This window comes from Nyctereutes procyonoides, unplaced genomic scaffold (genome assembly GCF_905146905.1).
Source record: "Nyctereutes procyonoides isolate TBG_1078 unplaced genomic scaffold, NYPRO_anot_genome, whole genome shotgun sequence".
Lineage (NCBI taxonomy): Eukaryota > Metazoa > Chordata > Mammalia > Carnivora > Canidae > Nyctereutes > Nyctereutes procyonoides.
This window is the reverse complement of record NW_026575151.1, coordinates 2,635,991-2,660,745: the sequence shown is the minus strand read 5'-3', so window position 1 is coordinate 2,660,745 and position 24,755 is coordinate 2,635,991. Positions and strand designations below refer to the sequence as shown.

Here is a 24,755-nt window from a genome sequence, read left to right as displayed (position 1 = left end):
ATTTGAAACCCCCCCCCCATCTCCTCCCATCCTTTTTCTGCCCTCATAGTCTTAAGGTCATCTTGTCCCAGTCTTAATAATTCCAGGTTCTTGTGACCCACCCCTGATGTTTGCTTCTCTTTCAGACAACAAGCAGATTTTCACAGGAAGGAGGCCAAAAAGTTGAAGCAAAAAGCAGAGTTAATGGTCAGTTTGGCTCTTTCATCCCTTTGGTAGAAAGTTTTCTGATAAGATATCTGTTGTCTCATTGAATTCCCTATCACTGGACGGCAGGGGTGGGGTGGGGAGGGCCAACATGGGCTGCGAAATAAGCGGGATCAGCGGGTCTTAAGGAGTGAGGGGTAAGGGATTCTTAGTGAAATTATTTTCTTTGACTCCATCTGAACATAGGCAAATGTACAGGGTACCTAGTGACAAGTTTTATATGTAAATGAATGGAAGTTAAATCCACCCAATAGTGTTTGATTTAATTAATATATGCCACTGGATCAGTGGATCAGTTCTTTGGATGTAGAAGACAAGGTCTGCTATTCAAAGTCTGTCAGTTTGTGTTTAACCTGAAACATTTCAGGAGATGAGGTAGTCTGTGCTCCAATATGGTCTTAGAGCCCTTGAGATAATAACCTGAGAGAACAGTAGACCAGTGCCATTAGGTAAGATTTTAAGATGGAGGTAATGATTGCACTGTTGGTGAACATACTTTTAAAAATGAACTGTCTTTATCCAGTGGCTGTTGGGACTTTCTGGAAAGTGGTGCTTTTGTGGTAATTGCGTACGCAATTAAATGTACTTTTACTTCTCTGCTGCAGTATAATTAGATAATGTTTGCCCTTTTTTGTATTTAAATATCTAAGACTTGGGCGCTTTTATTTATTTAATGTATTCTCCAAACCCAAACCCCTACAAATACCACTTACTGAACCTTGTGCCACATGAGAAGAGCATGGTGGCCCCTAATGTCCTGGCCTGGTGTTCTTCAACCCCAGGCTGTAGGCGGGCATCTCTTCTCAGGCAGGCGAGGGAAGGCTGGACTCAGACCCTTTATCAGTCCCTGTTCATCAGGGCAAGATGTTTATCAAGTCCTTACTATGCAGGATGCTGTCAGGGGGTCAGAATTAAGCCTCTCCATGTAGACCTGTCTCCAAAACAGCCCTGTTACTAGGATGGCCTGAGTCAGATTAAGATGTCTGCACTGAATGACTGTTTTTTCTGGCCTCTGTCTTCCAGCTCTCCAAAGTTGGTGCCAGAACCGTAAGAACCTTTAGAATTTTGCAAGAGAGTAAATACTCAGTGCTTTGTCAGCCAGTTATCTAAAACGTACCTTGAGGTTGAATGTTTTTCAGCCACTAGATTCCTTCATTATTCAAGCAGTAGTCCAGGGAACTTTCTGTCTTGCTATTAATTTATACAGATTCCAGATGCACCTCTTCTACTCCCTACCTTAGCTGCCCATATATTCCCGTGTGTACAGGGCAGTCCTGATTTATACCTTGCTGCATCTCATTTTAATAGCTAATAAAAGCTCATTTCACCGTGACGTTATGCTGGTTTGCACAAAACCCAGAATGGCAATCTCTTTATAATATTCTCCTTTAATTGAGCAAGGTCTCCTATAAGTTCATTTTGCATTCCAGGTAGTTAAGTTCACCACTGAATAGAGAGGAATGTATTTTCTCTCTGCATTGTACTCACTGCTGAGTAGGGAGGTGAGGATGCTACTGCTTGAACACTGTCTCTGGAGTTGCAGAGGGAGCGGTCACGGAAATATTTTCATTATTAGCCTTGCAGAATACGTCCCTCAGAGAAGTAGATATTGGCAAATTGTTTTACTATAGTTCCTTTTGTTTGTACACTAAAGGCCAGTACAAATCTTGGAAATTCCATGAAAGAGATGGCATTGAGTAAGTAAATATGAGGAGTCATAGTCTCACCAGTGAAGCAAACCACTAAAACCCTATACTGCTGATATAGTGGGCTTTGCCAATTTGATTCTTATTCTTTCTGTCACTAATTTTCTTTTTCTTTTTTTGGAATGTAAAACAGATTTTTTTTATTAAACACAAAATACACTTTTCAAGTATAAGAAGTTGACAGCACTTATTAAATAGTGTTTCAAATTTTTCTTAATTTTTCTTTATTTTTAAATGCTAGTTAGTTACAATATAGTGTGATAGTTTCAGGAATAGAATTTAGTGATTCAAGATCCCTGGGTGGCGCAGCGGTTTGGCGCCTGCCTTTGGCCCAGGGTGCGATCCTGGAGACCCGGGATCGAATCCCACATCGGGCTTCCGGTGCATGGAGCCTGCTTCTCCCTCTGCCTGTGTCTCTGCCTCTCTCTCTCTCTGTGACTATCATAAATAAATAAAAATTAAAAAAAAAAGAATTTAGTGATTCATTCCTTACATATTAACACCTAGCACTCATCACATAAGTGCCCTCTTTATTGCCCACCCCCCACCAACTTCCCCTTCAACAACCCTCAGTTTGTTCTCTCAGTCAAGAGTCTGTTTTATGGTTTGCCTCCCTCTCTTTGTCCATCTTATTTTCCTTCCCTTCCCCTATGTTCATCTGTTTGGTTTCTTAAATACCGTATACGAGTGAAATCATGGTATTTGTCTTTCTCGGACTGACTTATTTCAGTTGACATAATACCTAGCTCTATCCTTGTCACTGTAAATGGCAAGATTTCATTCTCTCTGATGGCTGAGTAATACTCCTTTGTGTGTGTGTGTGTGTGTGTGTGTGTGTGTATGCACACTGTATGTGCAGTTCAGTTTTATTTATTTGTTTATTTATTTATTTATGATAGTCACAGAGAGAGAGAGAGAGGCAGAGACACAGGCAGAGGGAGAAGCAGGCTCCATGCACCGGGAACCCGATGTGGGATTCAATCCCGGGTCTCCAGGATCATGCCCTGGGCCAAAGGCAGGCGCTAAACCGCTGCGCCACCCAGGGATCCCCTGCAGTTCAGTTCTTTATCCATTCATCAGTCAGTGGACACGAGCTCTTGAGCTCTTTCATAATTTGGCCATTGTAGACACTGCTACTATAAACATCAGGGTGCATGTGCCCCTTGGAACTAGTGTTTTTGTATCCTTTGGGTAAATATCTAGTAGTGCAATTGCTGGGTCGTAGGGTAGTTCTATTTTTAACTTTTTGAGGAGCCTCCCTACTGACACCAATTTTCTGACCCTGTCTTCTCTAGAAAACATATTTTAGAACCAAGCTATTTTTTTAAAAAATTAGTAGCCCCACCCCATCTTTCCTTGCTGATTTGTCACCATCTCCTTATACTCCACTTACATCTTTGCTGCTTTTATTAATTCTTTTTGAACATATCAAATTGAAAACATTAGCAGAAACTACGAACTTGGATATGCATTGCTCTTATAACACATGGTCCATATGACAAATGTAGAGAAAAGGTGGAGGTGCTCATCGCAGTCTTGGAGGAGGTGGCTGTGTTCCAGTGAGGAGAGCATTCAGTGACAGGGTGTGCTTTCAGGTTTACGTGAGCACCAGTATTTGATTTCATTCATATTTCTACTTGCCCTTTAAGGGACTCTGAAATTTTATCCCTGCTGGCTGGCCCAGGGATAGCCTTGTACATTTAGCCCTGACTTCCAAATGAGATTGGATGATCTGTTTGGCTCTAAAATACATAAAACAATTATTGTTAGAATTAATATTTAAGATGCTTATAAACCATAATGTTTCCTGTTGCTCGTAAGATAAACATCACAAGTACAAAGAAATTTGTGTCTGCATCATTCTAGATATGTAGAAAAGTCTATTTCTCAGGAAAATTATATAATGAGGAATTGCGCCCTAATAACAAGGAGAGGATGTGCTTACTGCCTTGGTTTTTGAATATGTAGTTTAAGACTTAGAGTAGTCTTATAAGATAGTTTTCTATTAAATTTTCTCTAAAAGAAATTTTTCAGTAGGTCAGAGCCAACAGGCTTTGGTTATCACTGAATTCATTTGTTCTCACAGTTTTCCTTGGCCATAATTAAACTAAGACAGTGGAGGGGAGGGGGAAGGTAAAGACTGTGTTTGAGAAACTAAACAAAAGTCTGTCTTGGGCCTAATACTGACCATATTCTTCTACAGATGGACAAGGTTGGGAAGGCTTTTAAGTACTTGGAGGCCGCCTTGTCCTTAATTGAGTGTGGGATTGCCATGGAGTCGGAAAGCCCAGCCTCCAAATCGGCTTACTCGGTGTACTCCGAAACCGTAGACCTCATTAAGTAAGTGCCAAGTCATTTTGCCATCTTCCTAAGAGCTTCTCTTTCCTCACCTTTATTGCCTGAATCCATTTGAACTCAGTTGGAAGACAACTTAATAAAGGAGAGCTTTAAAAAAGTGACTGATCCAGGACTTTTTCTTGGGTCCTAGACGAAAGTTGTATCCTGGATGAAGTGCTAGAATAGAGGGACTGAGTCCAGCTCCATCCTTTTGCCAAGTGTGCTGTGAAATGCCAGACCTTTCAGGGAGAGGCTGGTTTTTCCAGTTTGGTTTTCTTATCAGATGTGCTGGCAGCTCAGTGAAAGCTCCCTTCTTCATCTGTATTTGGGCAGGGGACCCAGTGAGGACACAAGTACGTGGTTTCAAGCAGGTAGACAGGCCAGAGAAGAGAAGAGACATGTCCTTGCCTGCTTTTCTGAATGGCCTGAATTACTGCTCTAAAGCCTGGGGTTTTTTTCTGTGTGGTTTTCATGTCTACACATCTTCAGGAAAATCAACATAAAACCAAGACAAATATAATAAGATGTCTTTGTATCTGGGGTTTTCTAACTGCCTTTGTTTAACCTGGTGTATTTTTTAAATTTTCCTATAGATTTATAATGTCATTAAAATCCTTCTCAGACGCCTCATCTCCACAAGAGAAAATATTTGCTGTTTTATGGTGTGTACTTTTTACTTTGTCTAAATAGTATTTGCTTTTGCACCTTTTGCTGTTATAAAAAAGATTTGGAAGTTTGTTTTTTTAACATGGAAATTAATAATGAAAGGCAGAACAATACCAGAAAGTAGGATGTGTGGTCAAAGGGGCTAATCCCATTGATACTTTGTATGAAAGGCATCTATTGCCATTTTACTGTTGACTCAGTAGATGCTTTGGTCTCGTGACTTGAATGATATTCTTGTGTATTTGTGTTTTTCCGCCAATATTTACTGAGGGGTGGGGATGAAGAGAGAGAGAGAGTGCCTTAAGCGGGCCCCACACCCAGCATGGAGCCCAACCTGGGGTTTGATGTCAGGACCCTGAGATCATGACCTGAGCCAAAATTAAGAGTCGGACACTCAACTGACTGAGCCACCCAGGTGCCCCTACCAATAGTTCCTTTTGATGATAGTTTGAACAATACAGTAAGATTCTTAAGATAGTCTTCCTCATGTAGATGAGGAAAACCCAGTGTGTTCCTCAGGCTATAAAAGGCTAGTTATATGACTTTCTGTAGGAGTGGTACTCATGTCTATAAAGTAATACTTCACTTTAACTTCTGTTTGTGTTCATAGCATGCGTTGTCAGTCCATTTTGAACATGGCGATGTTTCGTTGTAAAAAAGATATAGCAATAAAGTATTCTCGTGCTCTTAACGAACACTTCAGCAGTTTTTTCAAAGTTGCCCAGGCACCTTCTCCATGCATTGCAAGGTAATGAAAAGTCTAATTTATGTAATTTTCAAAATTGAGTGCTTTCTTTATTTACCTCTTGATTTTGCAACCATCTGTAGGACTCTGGCTTTTCAAAAATTGTGTATATTTATGTGCTGATTTGCTCCTGAAATTTGAATTATTTGCATATCTCTACCTTTTTGAGGAATAGTTATAAGTCCAGGTGTTTGCTGATTAAGTAACATAAAAAGATAATTACAGGGAATATAGGGTCAACATTTTAGAGCTTTGAGAATATTCAGATAGGCCTAACAACACAAAACAGAGGCAGAGCCAATCAGATATAGTCTTTTCTCTGTCTGTATGACATGTGGTCTTGTCATTTCAGGTAATAAGAACTTTCCAGAACTGTATACCCTTACCTAGGATCCATGAGAGTGATAATAAAAATGAAAAAAAAAATATTTCTTTTTTTTTTTTTAGATTTTTTTTTTTAAATTTATTTATGATAGTCTCACACACAGAGAGAGGGGTGGGGGGTGGGGCAGAGACATAGGCAGAGGGAGAAGCAGGCTCCATGCACCAGGAGCCCGACATGGGATTCGATCCCGGGTCTCCAGGATCGCGCCCTGGGCCAAAGGCAGGCGGCAAACCATTGCACCACCCAGGGATCCCCGAAAAAAAATATTCCTACCTAAATTTCACCTCCACCTCACCCCTACCCCCACTTTGTGAAGGAAGTTGTTCATCTGTGCCATAAGATGTTGGAAAATAGAATTTTTGTGCAGGTTGTTAAGATGAAGATAGAATTTTCTTCCCTATAGTGCTTGCCTAGTATTTTTTTTTTAATTTGGTTATACTCCTTGAAAAGTTTCTAGTTCTAATAAGTTTTGCTATTTTAAGAATATCACCTAGAAGATTGCCCCATTTCTAGCACATTCAAGAGAAGAAATTCCCATATGGCCTGTCTTTATTTTTTTATTTATTTATTTTTTATTTTATTTTTTTTATGGCCTGTCTTTAAAAAAAGACAGACAGAAGAAAGAAAGAAAGAAGAAAGAAGAAAGAAAGAAAGAAAGAAAGAAAGAAAGAAAGAAAGATTGAGAAGTAACTTCTTTCTTCTGAAAATTTTCATGACTCTCATGTCTGAGATATTAATTCTTAGTAAATTGTCAGTCACATTATTTTATATAACTCCTTCACCATTTGTCCAGCCACTATATAGCCTTCTTTGTACGAAACCTTGTTTTTAGATACAGGGAATAAAGCAGTAAGCAGAGGAGGCAAGAATCTCTGCCCTCATGGAGCTTCCATTCTAGTTCTTAGAATATAAATTCTGCAGGAGACATTTAGGGTCCCTGCAGCCCCCGAGGGCAGATGTACCCAATCATGGGGCTCCTGTTTGACCCATCTTTCCATTACTTTTTATTTATTTATTAAAATTAATTAATTTATTCACACAAGAAGCAGAGACATGGCAGAGGGAGAAGCAGACTCCCTTTGGGGAGTCTGATGTGGAACTTGATCCCAGGATCTCAGGGTCACAACCTGAGCTGAAGGCAGACATCCAACCACTGAGCCACCCAGGCACCCTCCATTACTTTTTATGTCTAAGCATTTTCCTTATATTTCTCACTTGATGCACGTCAAGGCCCCCGTTAACCTGCATGTGCAGGTATATGGCCAAAAGGGGAGTGAAGGGAAGACTGTGAAGCCCCCGATGCATAATTTTGCCCAGTCTCCTTGGAAGCTGTCCTGTTATTCATTTAGTCATGGATTCAATAGTTACATGTGAAGAGCCTACTCTTTGTGCTAAGTGCTAGAAATGCAAAGATTAGGAAGAAATGGTTCCAGCCTTCAAGGAAGGAAAAGAAGGAAAAGGAATAGACAGAAAAGTAAAATGGGATGTGATAAGTGCAGTAGATAAATTAAAAGGTAAATGCAAACTGACCAGCTTAGGTGGTGGCTGAAGGGAAGCCCTGCTGTATCCCTAGTGTCTAGAAGAGTGCCGAGTGTAGAGTAGGTGCTCGGTAAGTATTTGAGTGAAAGAAAGAATGAATATACAGGAGGTCAGAACCGTCTTCACAGGGAAGCATTGTCTTGGTAAAGTTAGAATTGAGGGGATGGGGGGAAGAAGGGATTCCAGGCCAAGGGAGTAGACTCTAAACGGAGCAAGCATATCTGGAATATAGATAGGCCCACCTGATTCTGTATCTCTGTATCCAGTGAAGGACACGTTGCCTCCATCCATTTACTTCCTCTGCTTGGTTGGCCCCATTTTGTTGTCTTTCATGAAATAAATTCCCTAAATACTGAAGGTGAAGGGTGTCTCTGATCTTTTGAAAGTGATTGTCAATTTGGCTACTACACACTGGAACTTTGTAATTTGGACTGCAGCCCCAGAGACAATAAATCCGTAGTCCTCGGGTAGGTGATTAACCCGTTGTCTCCTTTCTTTCGCCTTCTAGAAACACAGGCACACCGTCCCCTCTCTCTCCAGTTCCTTCTCCTGCCAGCTCCGTAGGGTCCCAGTCCAGTGCTGGCAGCATAGGGAGCAGTGGTATGCCTGTCACCATTCAGAACATGACATCTTCTTATGTCACCATTACTTCCCATGTCCTTACCGCCTTTGACCTCTGGGAACAGGCTGAGGTCCTTACAAGGAAGAATAAAGGTAAATGGCTCTGTGGTGGTAATTACCGGGGCAGGGGGATCGGGAGGGTGTAATGTGGTTGGTTTGTGCTTTATGTTCAGTGTTTGGAAGAAAAGGAAGTATGTAGGTATTTGCTCTCCTCACATCTCCTCCATTCTGCCTCACGCCTGAGCCACGGTGCATGAACTCTGCAGCTTGGAGCCAGATTTCTGTGACTAGATCTCAGCAAAATTAAATTAGAAGTGGTTGTAGCACCTTGCCCGTCCAGAAGTTCTGGCATCGTTTATTCCAGCTTGAACTGAAATGCTAGCAAAAGGGCAAGGCAAGTGAAGAAGGGAAGTCACTGGCTGTCTTTGGGCACAACCAGTTTGGTATGTGAAGTAGCGTAACCTCAACAGCAAGTCACGTTATCTGCTTTCAGCGTATGTTAAGAAAGACGGTTTGCAACAGTATAAGAAGTATGGCGTAGTGAATATTCCCGAGACTTCTCTGAGAAGCAGGCCCTTGGAGAAATTCAAGGTGTAGGAGGTGGTAGAGCTTCTGCTATCAGAGGAACTGCTCCGTGTCGTACCACGACCACTGAGTCACTGCGTCTGTAACTGCCGCATGACCGCCATTCCTTAGTTCTTCCTGGCTGTAGGGGAAGCGGTGGCCAGCCAGCTCTAGCCACTTAATTTTCTCATAGCTTCTTACAATTTAATTTTCTTTCATAGCAAACTAATGATGCTTTTAACACATTGGGGATTTTTTGTTTTGATTCACGCATCCATTGATCCAGTCACATAAATTGGGGTATTTTCTGGCACAAGCCATCTGCCAGGCATTATGGATTCAGCTCTAAAACTAACCCAGTTCTTATCCTTCTAGTCTAGTGGAGGGATGTGGAGAACTAGTGAGCCATTATAGTAGATTGTGACTTTTTTTTTTTTTTTCTGGGATGAAGTATAGAATAATGTGGGGGATACAGCTGCTGAAACTTTGACTTTTTAGGTATCCATTTTTATTTTCGTGTGTGCAAATGTGTTTACTTGGTTTTGGTTTTGCTTTGTTTGCAGAATTTTTTGCTCAGCTCAGCACAAGTGTGTGTGCCTTGGCCCTCAACAGCAGTTTGATGGATCTGGTGCACTATACAAGACAGGGTTTTCAGCGGCTAAAACAAGCAACCAAAACACCTTAACGGAGGCCCAAGTTGATTTGATGGCTTGGAAACTTTTTTGCACATTGAAAGCCTCAAAAACAGTTCAGACGTTTGTCTCATCAGGACACCAGACTCGAGAAGAGAAGCACCATGAGATGGCCAGGACATTTGTCCACTTAAACGTTCAAGAACTTATGTGATCGTTGGTTGGACATGGTGGTTATGCAGAAGCAATGAGGAGGCTGGCCTCAGAGATGATCTTGCCTTTCCTAACTAAAGGACAGAAGTGCAATGTAGACTAAGTGGGCGTATGAGTGGTCTAGAAACATTTCCGTACTTTTTTAAACCAACAGGATGCAAAAGGCAGATGAAATGAGGAGAAGCAGTTTCAGCTCTGAAAGCAAGTTCATGTCCTCTCAGTAGCCACCCCAATCTATTCCCAGAAAAATTTTTAAACAGTGAATTTTGGTGTAGGGTTTTGTGGATGATTTTTTTTCCTTTTAAGTTTAGGGGGGAATGTTTGTGTAGCAAATTCTAATGGTCATCTGTAAAGCATAAGTTGTGAAGGACTCCACTGTACCCCACTTTCTGCACATGAACAGTGGCTTTGATAATACCAAGTATTGTCACAATTTAGAAAATTGAAGGCAACTCCCCCCCCCCACCCCTGTTGCCTGGAGTACCACACGTTCACCCCAGTTCGGATTTCTCTGTCACTGCTGCAGTCAGCCTGAGTCAGAGCAGTGGAGGGAGGAGCTGCCGCTCATGGGGAAGCCATCTTGAGATCGCATGCACCATGGAGGATGGGGTGCTGCCGTCTCCACCCCCTGCTTCAGCGAAAGGCAGTCACCATTGACTATATTCTGACTTTTCTACTTGGGGAAGAAGGGAACCAACATTTATACCTGACCAGATGGCTAAAATGCGTTTTCATTTTTGTTTAAGTAGAGCTGGGATTTGAGGTGCTGATCTGTGGTCTACAGTTACGTGGTAACTCTTGTTGTCTAACCAACACACAATTTTGTCAGCAAAGAAAAATGAAAACTACTTCTTAGAGAGGCTATATTTTTCTGCTACAAATTATTTTATATTTATAGCAAAAGTAGATTTTCTGAGCCCTTGATTGTCTAGGGTAAATTAACTCCCTGAGAGGAAGTGGAGATTTGGGTGGTTAATTAGACTTAAAAAAAAAAAAATTTGTCACCACATGCCTTCACTCCAAAGTGTTCTCAATCAACTAGATTTGATTGGATTGAAGAGGAACCGTGGCCTTCCCATACGCTGTTATTGCCATATTATAGACGTTAAACCAAGTTCATAGGGAATAACCTAAAATGAAAGAACACAATCAAAATTCCCACATAACCATAAGCACAGATTTTTTTTAATTGAAACTTTGAAGGTTATTGGAAGCATTATTTTGAGCGCAGTGTTTTTAAAAAGCCAATTCTTTATATCCCTTTTAGAAGTAGAATTTGCACACATATTAAAATTGAGGAGTGAGTGTTATCACTACTGTTGGTTCATTTTTTTTCTCCCTTCGTCCCATTCTGCCCCTCTCCGTTTGATTCCTATCAAGAATGTTTGTCATTTTCATACTATTCATGAAGAAAGGTGGACCATCTTTATTACAAAGAGGTCGAAGATCTGTACGAGGAATGCAAGAACTTGGTGATTTGGTCACTAATATAAGGATGTGTAGAGGATGGGAGTGATGATTTTTCATGTATGAATTGTTTGCGTGAAGCTGTTCCTTCAGCGTCTAATCCAGCCTATCCTCTTGTTATCCTAGCTAGTTTAGTGGTTTGTTACCTCATGTTTAGGTGAAAGCCAGAGTTACAGCAGTAGTAGTACGCTACTCAGATGAGCGTAAGAACTGGATGTGTGATCTTGATGGGCCTGTTTCATTCATTGATGTTCTAAAGCAAGGCCATTTAACAGAACCTTTTGTTAAATGAGCACTAACTGCCTGGTGGGTTGTGGCACTGTGTCCATCTCTTATGTGTGAGACCAGACACCAGAACCAGGTTGATGGGATTGTTTAAGTCTTTTTTTCCCCCCTTATTCACTTGGCCCCCCTAGCCCCGTTTCCCCTACCATTCCCTAATACAAGTCACCTGTCAGTTTGGAAGGGTATGTCCTTTTAGGGACAGGTTCTGATCTATGCAGATTGTGTTGGAGTGTGTGTGTATGTGTGTGTGTTCTGTTGGTGAGAGCGACAGCATTCCTGTGACTTAAAGACATTTCTAAGCGATTTCTTAGCCACTTCTAAAATTGGTTGCTTTTTCAGTGGCCTTACTCTTCTGGTGTAGTGTTCCCCACCTCCAACCTTTATATTAAAATTTTATTTGTCCCTTTGAAAAACTCATCAATTTGCAGAGATCAATTTGTAGTATTTTGATCGTGGAATATTTCCAGTTCTTACTGCATTATACCGAAAAGAGGATTCCCAGTGGCTACTTTTTAAATAGAGTATGAAAAATAGTGGCTGATGAATCCTTAATGTTCATAAGATCTTTTTCTTGTTTCAGTTGTGTATAGAAATCTAAAGAATTTTAAAAATCACTGCAGTTTTTCACTGCATGCTTAAATTCCCAAAGGCAGAATTTGTACTGGGGTAGATAATTGAAAGGACTAGATTATAAAATGAGACAAATACAGAACATCTTAAGGAGTGAAAATTGAGTGTAAAATCTTGCCTTTGGCACTATAATTTTGTGTGTGTGCGTGCGTGCGTGTGTGTTTACTAGGAAATGGAAGAACACTGTTTCACTTTTTAAAATGTTGAATGTTTCTGTCCTTTCTGTAGATAATTAAAATGTGAATCACTAAACTTGAGATTTTAGCCAGACTAGGGGCCCTGATAAAGAATGAAAAACACTTCACTGAAATTTACCAAATTGCACTGGGTTAAGAATGTGAAAACCTTGACCGCACGCTCGCTGTGGTAAAGAAGCGAGGGTCCAGCAGGCATATTATCAGGACGAGAACTGCAATAGAATGAATGACTGACTTCTACGAATGATACTAAATGAATCTGATTTTTTTTTAAATAAAAGGACTTTATTTTATAGGTCTGTTTTGATCAAGATATTTAGCTTTTGCCCCTAGACAAATTCAAACACACTTTTACATCCTTTAATTTCAGATCTCAGGCTTTTGAGAAGCTAACTGTCGACCCCTTTCTGGCTGAAAGCTTGCCTTAATTGGTACCTGAAATATTTATGTTAGTAGAACCAGGAGCTTACTATTTTTTTTATGATTCCTATCCAGTAATTTTTAGAAGCAAAAAGATGAACCATTGCATCCTCCAAAATGAACAGGTTTTATATCTGACATATGAAAGGAGACGTGTGTGTGTTGTACATGTACATATGCATTCATACACAGAACAGGAGGCTGGTTGAATTGGATATATTCATTGTGTCTTTGTTAACCAAACCTGATTTTGAAATACTAATTTGAGGATAATGCTGTATTTATTTTGATGTGGCTTTAAGACCTGTTAACGTGGGTCTTGTATCTTTTGTTCTGCTTCGTGAAGTTTGAGGCATAATTATTCATCTTAAGGTAAATGAATCATCAAATTACGCTTGATTCTACTTTTTTCTTTTATTAAGGATTTATTTTCCCAGACACTACACAATCTTTGAAAAACTTTGCCACTTCTTCTACTATGCTCTTTATCATCAATTACCAGTATTTAAATTTTGCAGGAATATTTGGGCTTCTTTTAGAAATATAAATGCAGAGTTTTGCTCACTGGAAAGTGAGTTGTACATTGTGGCTATGGAGGGGTGTCAGGATTATGGCGATACTTACTCCTTTGTTCCCTTTCTGTAGTGGGTTGCCTATTTTGATTGTTTTTCGTCCTATTGAGAATTAATGGATGTAAGGTTTTTCCTGTGCCTTTTTATCTTTGTGCTTTGTTTGCTGGAGGTGGAGTGGTGTTGGGGGATTTTTCCTTCAAACAGTGCAAGTGATATCTACCACATGAACCTCCAGTATGCGATCCAGTTGTGTTGGCTTCTCGGAGACTAAGAATGATGACCACTGGCCATGTTCTTCAGTTCTTATGAGTTGGCAAGGCGCTGTCTACTTAAGGGGGCTGTGAATTTCCTCTTGTCCAGGGGAAATCACACTATGTTCCGCTGTGCAACAGATATCAACAGGTACTGTGATGGGTAGAAAAGTGCCTATATTTCTCTACCCACAAGGGCAGGAAGGAAACCTACAGCTCCCTGTGAGCCTACATAGTACTATATTGGCCTGGAAAGACAAGGGAATAAGACCACTGGCAGCAAGGCTGGCCAAGCTGCGCTGGTGAGAGTGGGCGGTGGCTCACCTGAGGAAGATAATGTGCTTTGCTTCAAAGTAGATGTTCAAATGATGCTTCACACAGGCAGTATTAACTTTGCCTTTTGTTCAGGCCATCCACATGTATTGTTAAAATTACTGCACATCCCCCTCAGATATCAAGTATACACTGTTCATGGTGTGTGTGTGTGTGTGTGTGTTTGTAGGCATGTGTCCCAAATCTTTTTTGTTTTTTCTGAATGTGATCATGTTTTGGATGATACCTGAGCAGGGTTGCCTTTTTTTTTTTTAATTTATTACCATTATATATTATATTATATTATATATTTGTTGCTTTCTTATAACTTTAGAGGAAGTCAAATCTTGGTATTAAAATTGTTTAAAAAGGAATAAATTGTCCAGTTGATAAATGATCACTGGTCTATCTAAAATATGAATTTGTCTTTAGTTATTGTGGAATAATGTGCCAGCTGTCTAGTCCACACAGTGATTTTGTATGTAGGATAGGGAAGCAGTGATGCTCTCAATGGGAAGATGTGCAACACGAGTAAGGGGGGACTCCATGTATTTTATCTACTTCAGCAATGGAACTGCAACTTGGGGCTTTTGTGAATAAAATTTAGCTGCCTTGTATAGTCCTTTGAAAGAGACATATGTGATCTGTGAAAATTATAGTTTTCTTTTTTTAGAAGAAAAATTTGCAAAAGATCTTTCCAAAGATAACGTGCCACAGATCTTTTGTTTGTTGTTCTCTGTAATGAGGATTAATTGCTGTTTAAAAAAAAATGTAATTGACTTGTTAATCTTCAAATTCTTTCCTTTTCACAAGAGGATCGAACTGTTAAAAAAAATCAATAAAAATTTAGAGAAATCATTGGGGTTGAATCCATGCTTTCATTTTGCCTGAATAAAGTGATTCCTAAAATTGCTATATGTAATTACCATTTATAGCCAAGAAGAGTCTGACATGGTGGGATAACAGAACATGCCCTTACAATGTGTATTAAGTGTTGAAATGGGGAAAGACTGGTGGGTAGAGGGTAGGTCATCCTTCTCTTTGGCTTACTTTTAAGAACTTCAGTCACCCACAGATTAGCCTAATATCATCAGTGTGGCATCTTCTCTTTCCCACATTAAGTGCCAGGTGCAATGGTGACCATCATTTGCCTATTTTGAATGTTTGTTGGGTGGACCGATTAGTGAAATGTTGGTATTGAAAGGGATTCTAAAGGCCATCGGGTCTCTCCTCCCTTTGCAACTCTGAAAGAACTAATGTTCTGCCTCAATGATGTTAGTAAATCAGAAAGAACCTAGGTGCTGAAATCGGACTCACTGAATTTGAATCCTGGCTCTTGAGTTTGCTCTGTGGCCTTGGGCAAGTTACTTAACCTCTCTGGGGTTTTCTCATAAACTTTGTTGATTTGCGACCTACCTAGTCAGATGATCAGGATTGCGCTAGACGGTAACGGAGAGTGCTTAGCGTGGTGCCTGCCATGAATGCTTATTGGCTGATGGCTCCTTCAGTTTACTCCTTGCCCTTACTGCACCACAGTCCCCCCAACACCTGCCCCCCAGCCTATGGCTGAACACTGATAAAGACCTCACTACCTGCCACCACCTTTTTCATTTTTTGTTCCTTAGGTTAGGTTGACCTCTACCTAACATTGGGCCTCCTGAACAGACACCCGCTGTCACTCCGCAAGCTCGTGATGAGTCGACCAGCAGCAAGAACTGGTAAAGCACACAATGGCAAGCAAGTGTGGGGCAGGGAGTGTTTTTAGTCCTTAAGAGAAGCTATAGGGCAGATGGGTCATAAAATCTCTGGTTTTCATCTTTTTCACAGAAGCTGTCCCATGTCCTATCTTGTCTGTTACCAATTTTCAGTTGTAGTTGTCCTTTGTATGATTGTATCAGTTTATTTAACCAACCTCCTTGTTAGACATTGAGATTATTTGTAACTAGGGGATATTATAAAGAATGCTTCCACAGACCTCCCTGAATCAAACTATTTGAAACAGATTCAGCAATTAATACTTTACCATATTGTCCTTAAGTAAATGTGTGCATGTATATATTTATGCTGAATTAGAGGTTTCAGCCCTAGCAAGTTCATGCATTTCCCAGGACATTTTCCAACACTAATATCATGTTAACAGCTAAGAAACATTTTCAACAAACATCTAATATTCAGTTCATGGCAAAATTTGTGTAATTGTCCCTGAAGGGTCAATTTTGCAAACAAGATTCAGTTAAGTTTCATGCATAACATTAGTCATTATCTTAGGAAAAACCTTTTAAAAAATATGATGTCCTCTTGTTTCCCAAAGTGTCCTTCAATTCATTCCTCCAACTCCTTTATTTCCTGCAAACTAGGTTAGATCTTAGACGATTATATTTGGCAGGACCCCACAGGGGATGTAGTATGCTTCACATTGTGTTCTATCAGGAGGCACCTGAAATTGTTAGTGATGCTAACTTTGCACGTTTAGTTAAGATGTGACCCCTGAAATGCTGTGGTGATTATGGGCTTTTCCATGGCCCAACAGCTTCTGACACTTAGTGATTTTAGTATGCATTGACAAGCCATTCCTTTAGCAGTCCCAGGTATTATGTTTAAAGAATGCAAAGGGAAAAAAGAAATCACCTAATTCTTTAGGTGGAAAACAGTATCTTCTGATGTTTTCATTCACATTTTATCCCCATGGCACTCTTTTTTTTTCCCCCATCACGTACCAAGGCGCCATTCGCAGCATGTGGGTTATATGGCCAATACCCTGAGACCCAGATCAAATGCCCCAAACAGTAGACACGGGGAAGGTTTTCACCTAAATCATGTCATGAATTCACCAGCAGGAAGGGTTCTCTTAAGGAAGAGAGAGGATGCTGAGCAGCAAAAAAAGAATAGATGATTCCCTTCTGGGCTATTCATCTTTTTCCTTTTGATTTCTGTATTCAAGATATTAATCTCTTAGGTTAGAAAGGTTTCTCTCAAATTGTCTTTTGCTTTTCGGTTTTTATTATGGCCTTTTAAATAAAGTTTGTTTTTGCTTTATGTAGGCCAACCTCTGCCAGTGTGTGTGCACTTTCTGCCGGTGGTGCCCTGCGGTGCACCCGGGCCGTCCCCCCTGGAGCAGAGCAGCTGCGTCCCGGCGGCAGCTCCAAGGTAAGCAGTCCTCGCCCTTTGTGTGCTGCTCAGTCTTTGTACCGGCAAGCATTTGGGCACTTGGGAGCCTGAATTTCCTAAATAGGTATTTTTGTTCACTATTTGCCAGGTGGTTGGAAATGTAAATTGTCACACCCAGGCTACTTTTCCTTAGGACATCTAGGTGTTTAGAGTCCTCCAGTCCATTCTCAATGACTTTGAAGCCCAAAGGGTCTTTACCGTAACATAATCCGAGGTTTATCTGCTGCTACTTTGGCTGTGCTTGGTTGGATAAATGTACCCGTCTCGTCTGTTTTGTCTTAGAGCAGGACTGTGTCAGGGTTTGTGGTTTCCCTGTAGACCACACTACGCCAAAAGCAAGACTGTAGTGAGACATCAAGGCTCTGATAATAAAGACCTGTGCCTTTGAACAGACTAGAGGGTGGACCTGGAATACCTTCTAAACAGACAATTCTATTTTAGCTTCAAAAGACCATGTGCCTGTCCTGGATAAGTGCTGTAAATCACCCTTCTCTATTACTAGGGCCCAGTCCTAACTTCTCATTTACCTTACTTCATGGGGAGGCAGTGAAAACAATTATGGGTTTGTAGCTCTCTACTCCTAAATATTCCTATAAACGGTCATCTAAGCAACAGTACACACACAAACAGGAGCACGCACACATATTTTTCTACAGGTATATACACTCTTGGATATGAAAAATGAGTTGTACTCAACTGCGTGGGCTTTGGAAATATGTCTTCAGTTGAACTATTTGACTCCCTGCTTTTCCATCTTTGTCCTGCAGTTTTTGAAGAAACTCTTCCTGCAGGTAGGGCTTGGCACCTGGGATTACAACTGAGGACTTGCCAAGTATCTTAAGGAGGAAGTCTGTGATATGCTAGAGTGGCTTGCAGAGCTTCCCGAACCTACATTGATTAGTGCAAATCATTTGGGATTTTTTGTTAAAATCTTGTTTTCAACTGATTCACAAATCAGTTCACAAACCTGGACTAGGCTGTTGATGGCTATTTGAAGGAAAATCAAATGATATAAAAGCATGCAGAATAAAAATCGCAAGGGCAAACATACTTCATCCCTTTCCCTCCAGAGTTAACAGCCATAAAGTTTGGTGCATCTCCTTCCAGAACGTTTATTGTGCAATTATACCTTGTTTTTAAACATAAATGTGGAATATTCCATATTCTGACTCTTTTCACTTTATATCAGTCTTCTTTATGGTAATCCTATTTTGGCTGCAAACTACTGCATAATAAGGATATATCACCCTTGATGTAAACATTCTCACATTATGCATACAGGCCTTCCCTGTTAACCCTCCCTCCCCCATTATTCTGTTACAAACAGTGCTATACCAAGGATTTTTTTTTTTTTAAAGGAATCCTGATACCACACCATGTCGCATTCTTTTAAGTATTTTTACAGGATAAATTTTTGTAAGGGGGATATGAGTCAAAAGATAAGCTTAAAATTTTTGATGTTAAACCACTTCTCCCAAAAAGCTCTCATACCAACTGTAGATGGGCATACATTTTTTTCCCATTTATGTATTTATTATGATAAGTGTATTCTTTTTTTTAAATTATTTATTCATGAGAGAAACAGAGGCAGAGACACAGGCAGAGGGAGAAGCAGGCTTCATGCAGGGAGCCTGATATGGAACTTGATCCTGGGACTCCAGGATCACGCCCTGAGCTGACAGGAGGCGCCCAACCACTCAGGCTCAGGTTGAGCCACTCAGGCGTCCCTGATAAGTGTATTATTTAATCCTTTCCCCCACTCCTCCCCTCTGGTAACCATCAGCTTGTTCTCTGTTAAGAGGCTGTTTCTTGGTTTGTCTCTCTTTTTCCCCTCATTTATTTTAGTTCTTAAATTCCACTTATGAGTAAGATCATACGGCATTTGTCTTTCTCTGACATTTCATTTAGCATTATACTCTCTAGCTCTAGCCGTGTTGCAAATGGCAAGATTTCATTCTTTTCTATGGCTAAATAATACTCTCTTGTTGTATATAACACATCTTTATCCATTCATCTATCAGTGGATACTTAGGATGCTTCCATCGTTTGGCTATTGTAAATCAGGCTGCTCGAAACATAGAACTGCATATATCCCTTTGAATGAGTGTTTTTGTATTTTGGGAGTAAATAACCCAGTAGTGAGATTGCTGGATCATAGGATAGTCCTATTTCTAACTTTCTGAGAAACCTCCATACTGTTTTCCACAGTGGCTATACCAGTTTGCATTCCCACTAACAGTGCAAAAGGATTCCTTTTTCTCCACATCCTCACCAACACTTGTTATTTCTTGTGTTTTTGATTTTAGCCATTCTGAGAGTAATGAGGTAGTACCTCATTGTAGTTTTGCTTTGCATTTCCTTGATGATGAGTGGTGTTGAGCATCTTTTTCATATGTCTGTCTTCTTTGGAGAAATGTCTGTTCATATCTTCTGCCCATTTTTAATTGGATTATTCATTTTTTTGTATGTCGAGTTGTGTAAGTTCTTTATATATTTTGGAGTATCCGTTTATCAGAGAAGTCACTTGCAAATATCTTCTCCCATTTAGTAGGTTGCCTTTTAGTTTTGTTTCCTTTGCCGTGCAGAAGCTTTTTATTTTGATGTAGTCCCAATAGTTTCTGTTTTTATCTTCCTTGCCTCAGGAGACATAGCTAGAAAAATGTTGCTATGGCCAATGTCAGAGAAATTAACTGCCTGTGCTCTCTTCAAGGATTTTTATTTTAGGTTTCACATTTTGGTCTTTAATCCATTTTGAGTTTGTTTTTGTGCATAGTGAAAGTGGTCTAGTTTCATTCTTTGGCATGTGACTGTCCAGTTTTCCGAACACCATTTGTTGAAGAGACTCTTTTTTCCATTGTATATTCTTTGCTCCTTTATTGATTAAGATTAATGAACCATATAATTGTGGGCTCATTTCTAGGTTTTCTCTTCTATTCCATTGATCTATGTGTCTATTTTTATGCTAGTACCATACTGTTTTAATTACCACCACTTTGTAATATTTTTCTTTTTCCAGATTGCTTTGGCTATCCAGGGTCTTTTGTGGTTCCATACAAATTTGAGGATTGTTTGTTCTAGCTCTGTGAAAAATGCTGCTGGTGTTTTGATAGGGATTGCATTAAATCTGTAGATTGCTTTGAGTAATATAGACATTTTAATAGTATTTGTCTTCCAACATATGAGCATGGAATGTCTTTCTATTTCTTTGTGTCATCTTCAGTTTCTTTCATCAGTAGTCAGTGTTTTAGAGGGTTTTTTTTCTTTTTTAAATCAGTTTGCAGAATATAGGTCTTTCACCTTCTTGGTTAAGTTTACTCCTAGGTATTGTATTCTTTTTGATACAATTGTAAGTAAGGATTGTTTTCTTAATTTCTCTATCTGCTGCTTCATTATTAGTGCACAAGAATGCAACAGATTGCATTTTATGTTGATTTTGTATCCTGTGACTTTACTGAATTCACGGATTGGCTCTGGTAGTTCTTTGGTGAAGTCTTCAGGCTTTTCTATACATAATATCCTGTTATCTGCATATAGTGAGTCGTCTTTACCAATTTGGATGCCTTTTATTTCTTTTTTGTTATCTGATTGCTATGGGTAGCAGTAGTATAGCATAGTACTTCCAGTACTATGTTGAATAAAAGTGGTGAGAGTGGACATCCTTGTCCTGCTCTGACCTTAGGGGAAAGGCTCTCAGTTTTTCACCATTGAGTATGATATTAGCTGTAGGTTTTTTCAGTAAGGCCTGTATCAGGTTGGGCATACATCCTTGCCAGCTTTGAATACAGTATGAAAAACCTTATACAATTCACACTTCTCTGACAAATGAAGTTGACCATTTTGTCACAGATTTATTGGCCCTTTGTTTCTGGTTCCATGGAATGCCTATTCCTGTGCGTAGTGCATTTCCTATGAGGTTATCTTTTTATTCTAATTTGTAAATTAAGAAACCTGGACTAGGCTGTTGATTGCCTCTAACCCACTGCATGACTCCTCTCAAGTTTGCTCCATAGCTTGCACCTCAGAAAACATCATCCATGAGCTATTACAATTCCCATTTCCTTTTTTCCAATGCTGTAGGAGGCAGTGATCAGTCCCTAAGTAAGTAAACTACATGCACATCATTGACATAGGAATTGAAGGTCCATTAATCTTTAAAACCTATTACTTGTATAAGCAAATGATATTCATCCTTGATAAATCGAAAGCTGTGAAATATTGGTAGTTTTGAAGCCCAATGGATGTACAGAATGAATTTCACCATAGGATTCATTCTTTCTTTCTTTCTTTCTTTCTTTCTTTCTTTCTTTCTTTCTTTCTTTCTTTTCTTTCTTTTTTTTTTTTTATAGGTTTCTTTATGGCCTGCAGAGATCAAATCTAAAATGCATCACAGCTCAGTCCCAAGCCTTACTTGACTATAGTCCTATTAATCTGATATTTGCTTATTTTAAATTAAGGTGAAAGAACAAGGGAAGACTGATTTCTTATCCCTATGAAGTTTACTTCTGTCCATTCAGTGGTCTGAGTGATTGTTTTGTGTCTAGTGACACACTTGAGTGTTTTAATACAAAGCATAGGTCAGGGTGCCTAGCTTCTGGACAGCATGTCTCTTTTCCATCCAGGTGACAGGTAACTTCAGATCTGTCACTTTCCCAGTCTGGCAGCCATTGTCCTTGCATCCAGCTAGTCCTAATATAGATGCTATTATAAAACTAACACCCTGTGGCTAGCTCCCCTGTTCAGACTGAGTTATTTCAGGCTTGACAGCGTGGCATAAGCCAGTTTATCTAGTAGGCCTCTTGTGCCTATATATCTGTCCTAAATTCCTCAGAGCAAAATGGAGCTACTCAGCCTTTCCCCTTTTCATTTACTACATCCATGATAATCCCCATCCCTACGGCAGTAGACCTAGAAAATGGAAAAATGCGGAAGGGGAAAGGAATGTGTGTTAAACCACATGTTCTGTATAGTTTCCATAGTCTGTATTTTTAAAATTACCTTTCACATTAGTCATTATCATGCTTTATAGATGATAAAACTTAAAGATGAGTGAGTTATGATCAAGCACCTAATAAAAGGTGAAACCCAGATTATGATACAGATTTGTCTGACTTTTCATTATAAAGGATTTTGCTTATGAAAGTAAACTGAGGAAATGCACCTTTATAAGGTTCTTTTTTTTTTTTTTTTTTTTTTAAGATTATTTATTTGAGAGAGAGAGCACATGCATGCAGAGTGGGAGGGAGAGGGAAGGACCAGGACAGGCAGATTCAATGCTAAGTTCAGAGCCCAACGTGGGGCTCAATCTCAGGACCCTGAGATCATGACCTGAGGTGAAACCGAGAATCAGGCACTTAACCAACTGAGCCACCAGACACCCTAATATAAGCTGTTTTTAAAAATAAGCTGTTTTTTTTTTTTTAAATAAGCTGTTTTAATTTCATCTACAACCAGTATCCTCACTCTGTTTTAACATTTAACCACTTTTGGATTACCACTAGAGATAATTCATAAAATAGGATTATGGGTAGGAATTAGAGAGGTTTTATAAAACAGAATTTGAAAAGGAAATCCTGAGAATCTGCAGATACTAAACAATGACTAGCACAGTGGGGGATTTTCCAAGTCTGATGTTACTTAATATATGCCTTGTAGATTTTCTCTGTTTACTAGTCCTAGTCAGGATACAAGTGTACCTCCAGGGCTTGCTGCAATTGACAAGTGTTTTTCTTTTTATGGGGACATGGATTGTTTAATGAAGTATAGTTAAAAAGTACACCTCAGAGATAAGCCTTTAAAGAAACAAGCATAATACAAAAGTTCTAAAGTCATGAGCAATGCAAAGTAAGCTTTAAAGGTTAAAATCCCAGCAAATATGAAATAACCGAAACAGGCAACAGCATGATTCCCCCACCCCCACCCCACTGCACCCCCCGGGCCCTCCAAGTTGGAGAATAGTGGGACCAAATAAAACTTTAGCTCAGAAAAACAAAAAACAAAAGAAAACTTTAGGTCAGAAACGTATGATTTTGAAGACTGAATGCCTTGGCCCTGCAGGACGCTTCTCACGTTCACAGTTACAGTGTCTAGGAAAAACAACCAGAAGCCAAAAACAATAATCATCCTCTACCTTGTGCAAGTCACCTGAATGGTACTATTTCCTCACCTGTGACAGAAAGGCCATCCTAAAGTTTATGAAGTGAAAAATGTTAATATATTTGTTAAATATATTGTTAATGTTAAATGTGATGGGTTAAAATTTAGAGATACACAGAATTTACTAAAAAGACTACTGTCCTTGGGGCGGCCCCAGTGGCTCAGCGGTTTAGCACTGCCTTCGGCCCAGGGCATAGTCCTGGGGTCCTGGGATCAAGTCCCCTGTCGGGCTCCCTGCGCAGAGCCTGCTTCTCCCTCTGCCTGTGTCTCTGCATCTCTCTCTGTGTCTCTCATGAATAAATAAAATATTTTTTTTTTTAAAAAAAGAGGGGATCTCCGGGTGGCTCAGTGGTTTAGTGCTGCCTTCAGCCCTGGGCGTGATCCTGGAGACTCGGGATCAAGTCCCTCATTGGGCTCCCTGCACGGAGCCTGCTTCTCCCTCTGCCTGTGACTCTGCCTCTCACTTTCTGTTTCTCATGAATAAATAAATAAAATCTTAAAAAAAGAAAAGACCACTGTCCTTCAAAATCATCTTGTGGTGGATGGCAGTTGTACACACGTGTGAGAATTGTTCCAAACAGAGGCAGAACACTTTAAAGTTGTTTGCAAGACTAGATGGGCAAACAAACATATTTATTTTATGGTAGTTTTTCTGGGAAGAGCTAAATGATACTCCCCATTAGACTTGGCTCTGAAACACCAATTTTCAAAAAGCAGCAGAAAAAAAAATATGTCCCTATTGAATAATTCCAGTATCTCCTTATGTTTGTTTTGGCGATAATGGCAGCATCGCTGGATTAATCAAAATTTCCACATATTCTTTATATATGGCAATATTCACTGCAGCAACATTTTTTTTAAAGATTTTATTTATTCATGAGAGAGGCAGAGACACAGGCAGAGGAAGAAGCAAGCTCCGTGCAGGGAGCCTGATGCGGGACTTGATCCCGAGTTTCCAGGATCAGGCCCTGGGCTGAAGCCGGCACCAAACCGCTGAGCCACCCAGGCTGCCCTGCAGCAACATTTTTAAAGTTCTAATAACGTGTTTAAAATTCTTTTAATTTTCCCTTCTATCTAGTGTTTAAGCTAAAGTTGAGTAGACTTCCTCCTATCCTAAACGTTATACCCTTATATCCAACCTCAATTGGGAACATAAGAGAATTCAACTATATTTACTATGAAGTATAATTATTGTGTACAAAAATGTCGCTCAGGGATGGCTTGGCCTCTCTTCTTCTTCTTGCCTCCCTTTGACTGGAGCAGGGACTCAACCACAGGGAGGCCCATCCATTATATTCTGTACTATGCTGTGCGCAGGCCTTTGTGTATGCCTATGTATTTGTGTATATATACACACAAATGAATATCCATGATCATTTAATGGACATATAAGGATAGTAAAATGCATTGTTAGCACAAGGCACTTACCTCAAACACAGGAACTTAGGGAAATTTCACATATGGACACTTTGTTGGGAAAAAAAAAAAGGTGAGATATCCTGTTGTACTAAGCAAATGTTGTAGGTTCTTACATTATACCATTAAATGTTTGGTTCTACTTCCCTAATTTCCTGAAGCTACATCTTTCATTACTTACCAAATATACATTCCTGTAAGTAAATCCCTTGCCGGGTTCCTTCCTTGGCTCAATTTCTTTGCTATTTTTAATGCCCATAGTTGCTCTCCTT

At 39.8% G+C, this 24,755-nt stretch overlaps 1 protein-coding gene across 9 annotated transcripts in view; it reads left to right on the top strand.

The window, feature by feature from the left end:
- Positions 1–14,604, top strand: part of AFF1 (ALF transcription elongation factor 1) — a 234,061-nt gene extending 219,457 nt beyond the window's left edge. For all 9 annotated transcript variants that reach the window (XM_055313044.1, XM_055313043.1, XM_055313041.1 and 6 more), the window contains 6 exons: positions 126–186; positions 4,114–4,250; positions 4,841–4,909; positions 5,524–5,661; positions 8,091–8,296; positions 9,331–14,604. In XM_055313044.1, coding sequence (XP_055169019.1) covers positions 126–186; positions 4,114–4,250; positions 4,841–4,909; positions 5,524–5,661; positions 8,091–8,296; positions 9,331–9,452 — 733 coding nt within the window. In that variant the 3' untranslated portion in view covers positions 9,453–14,604. The remainder of the gene's footprint in view (positions 1–125; positions 187–4,113; positions 4,251–4,840; positions 4,910–5,523; positions 5,662–8,090; positions 8,297–9,330) is intronic.
- Positions 14,605–24,755: the final 10,151 nt, after the last annotated feature.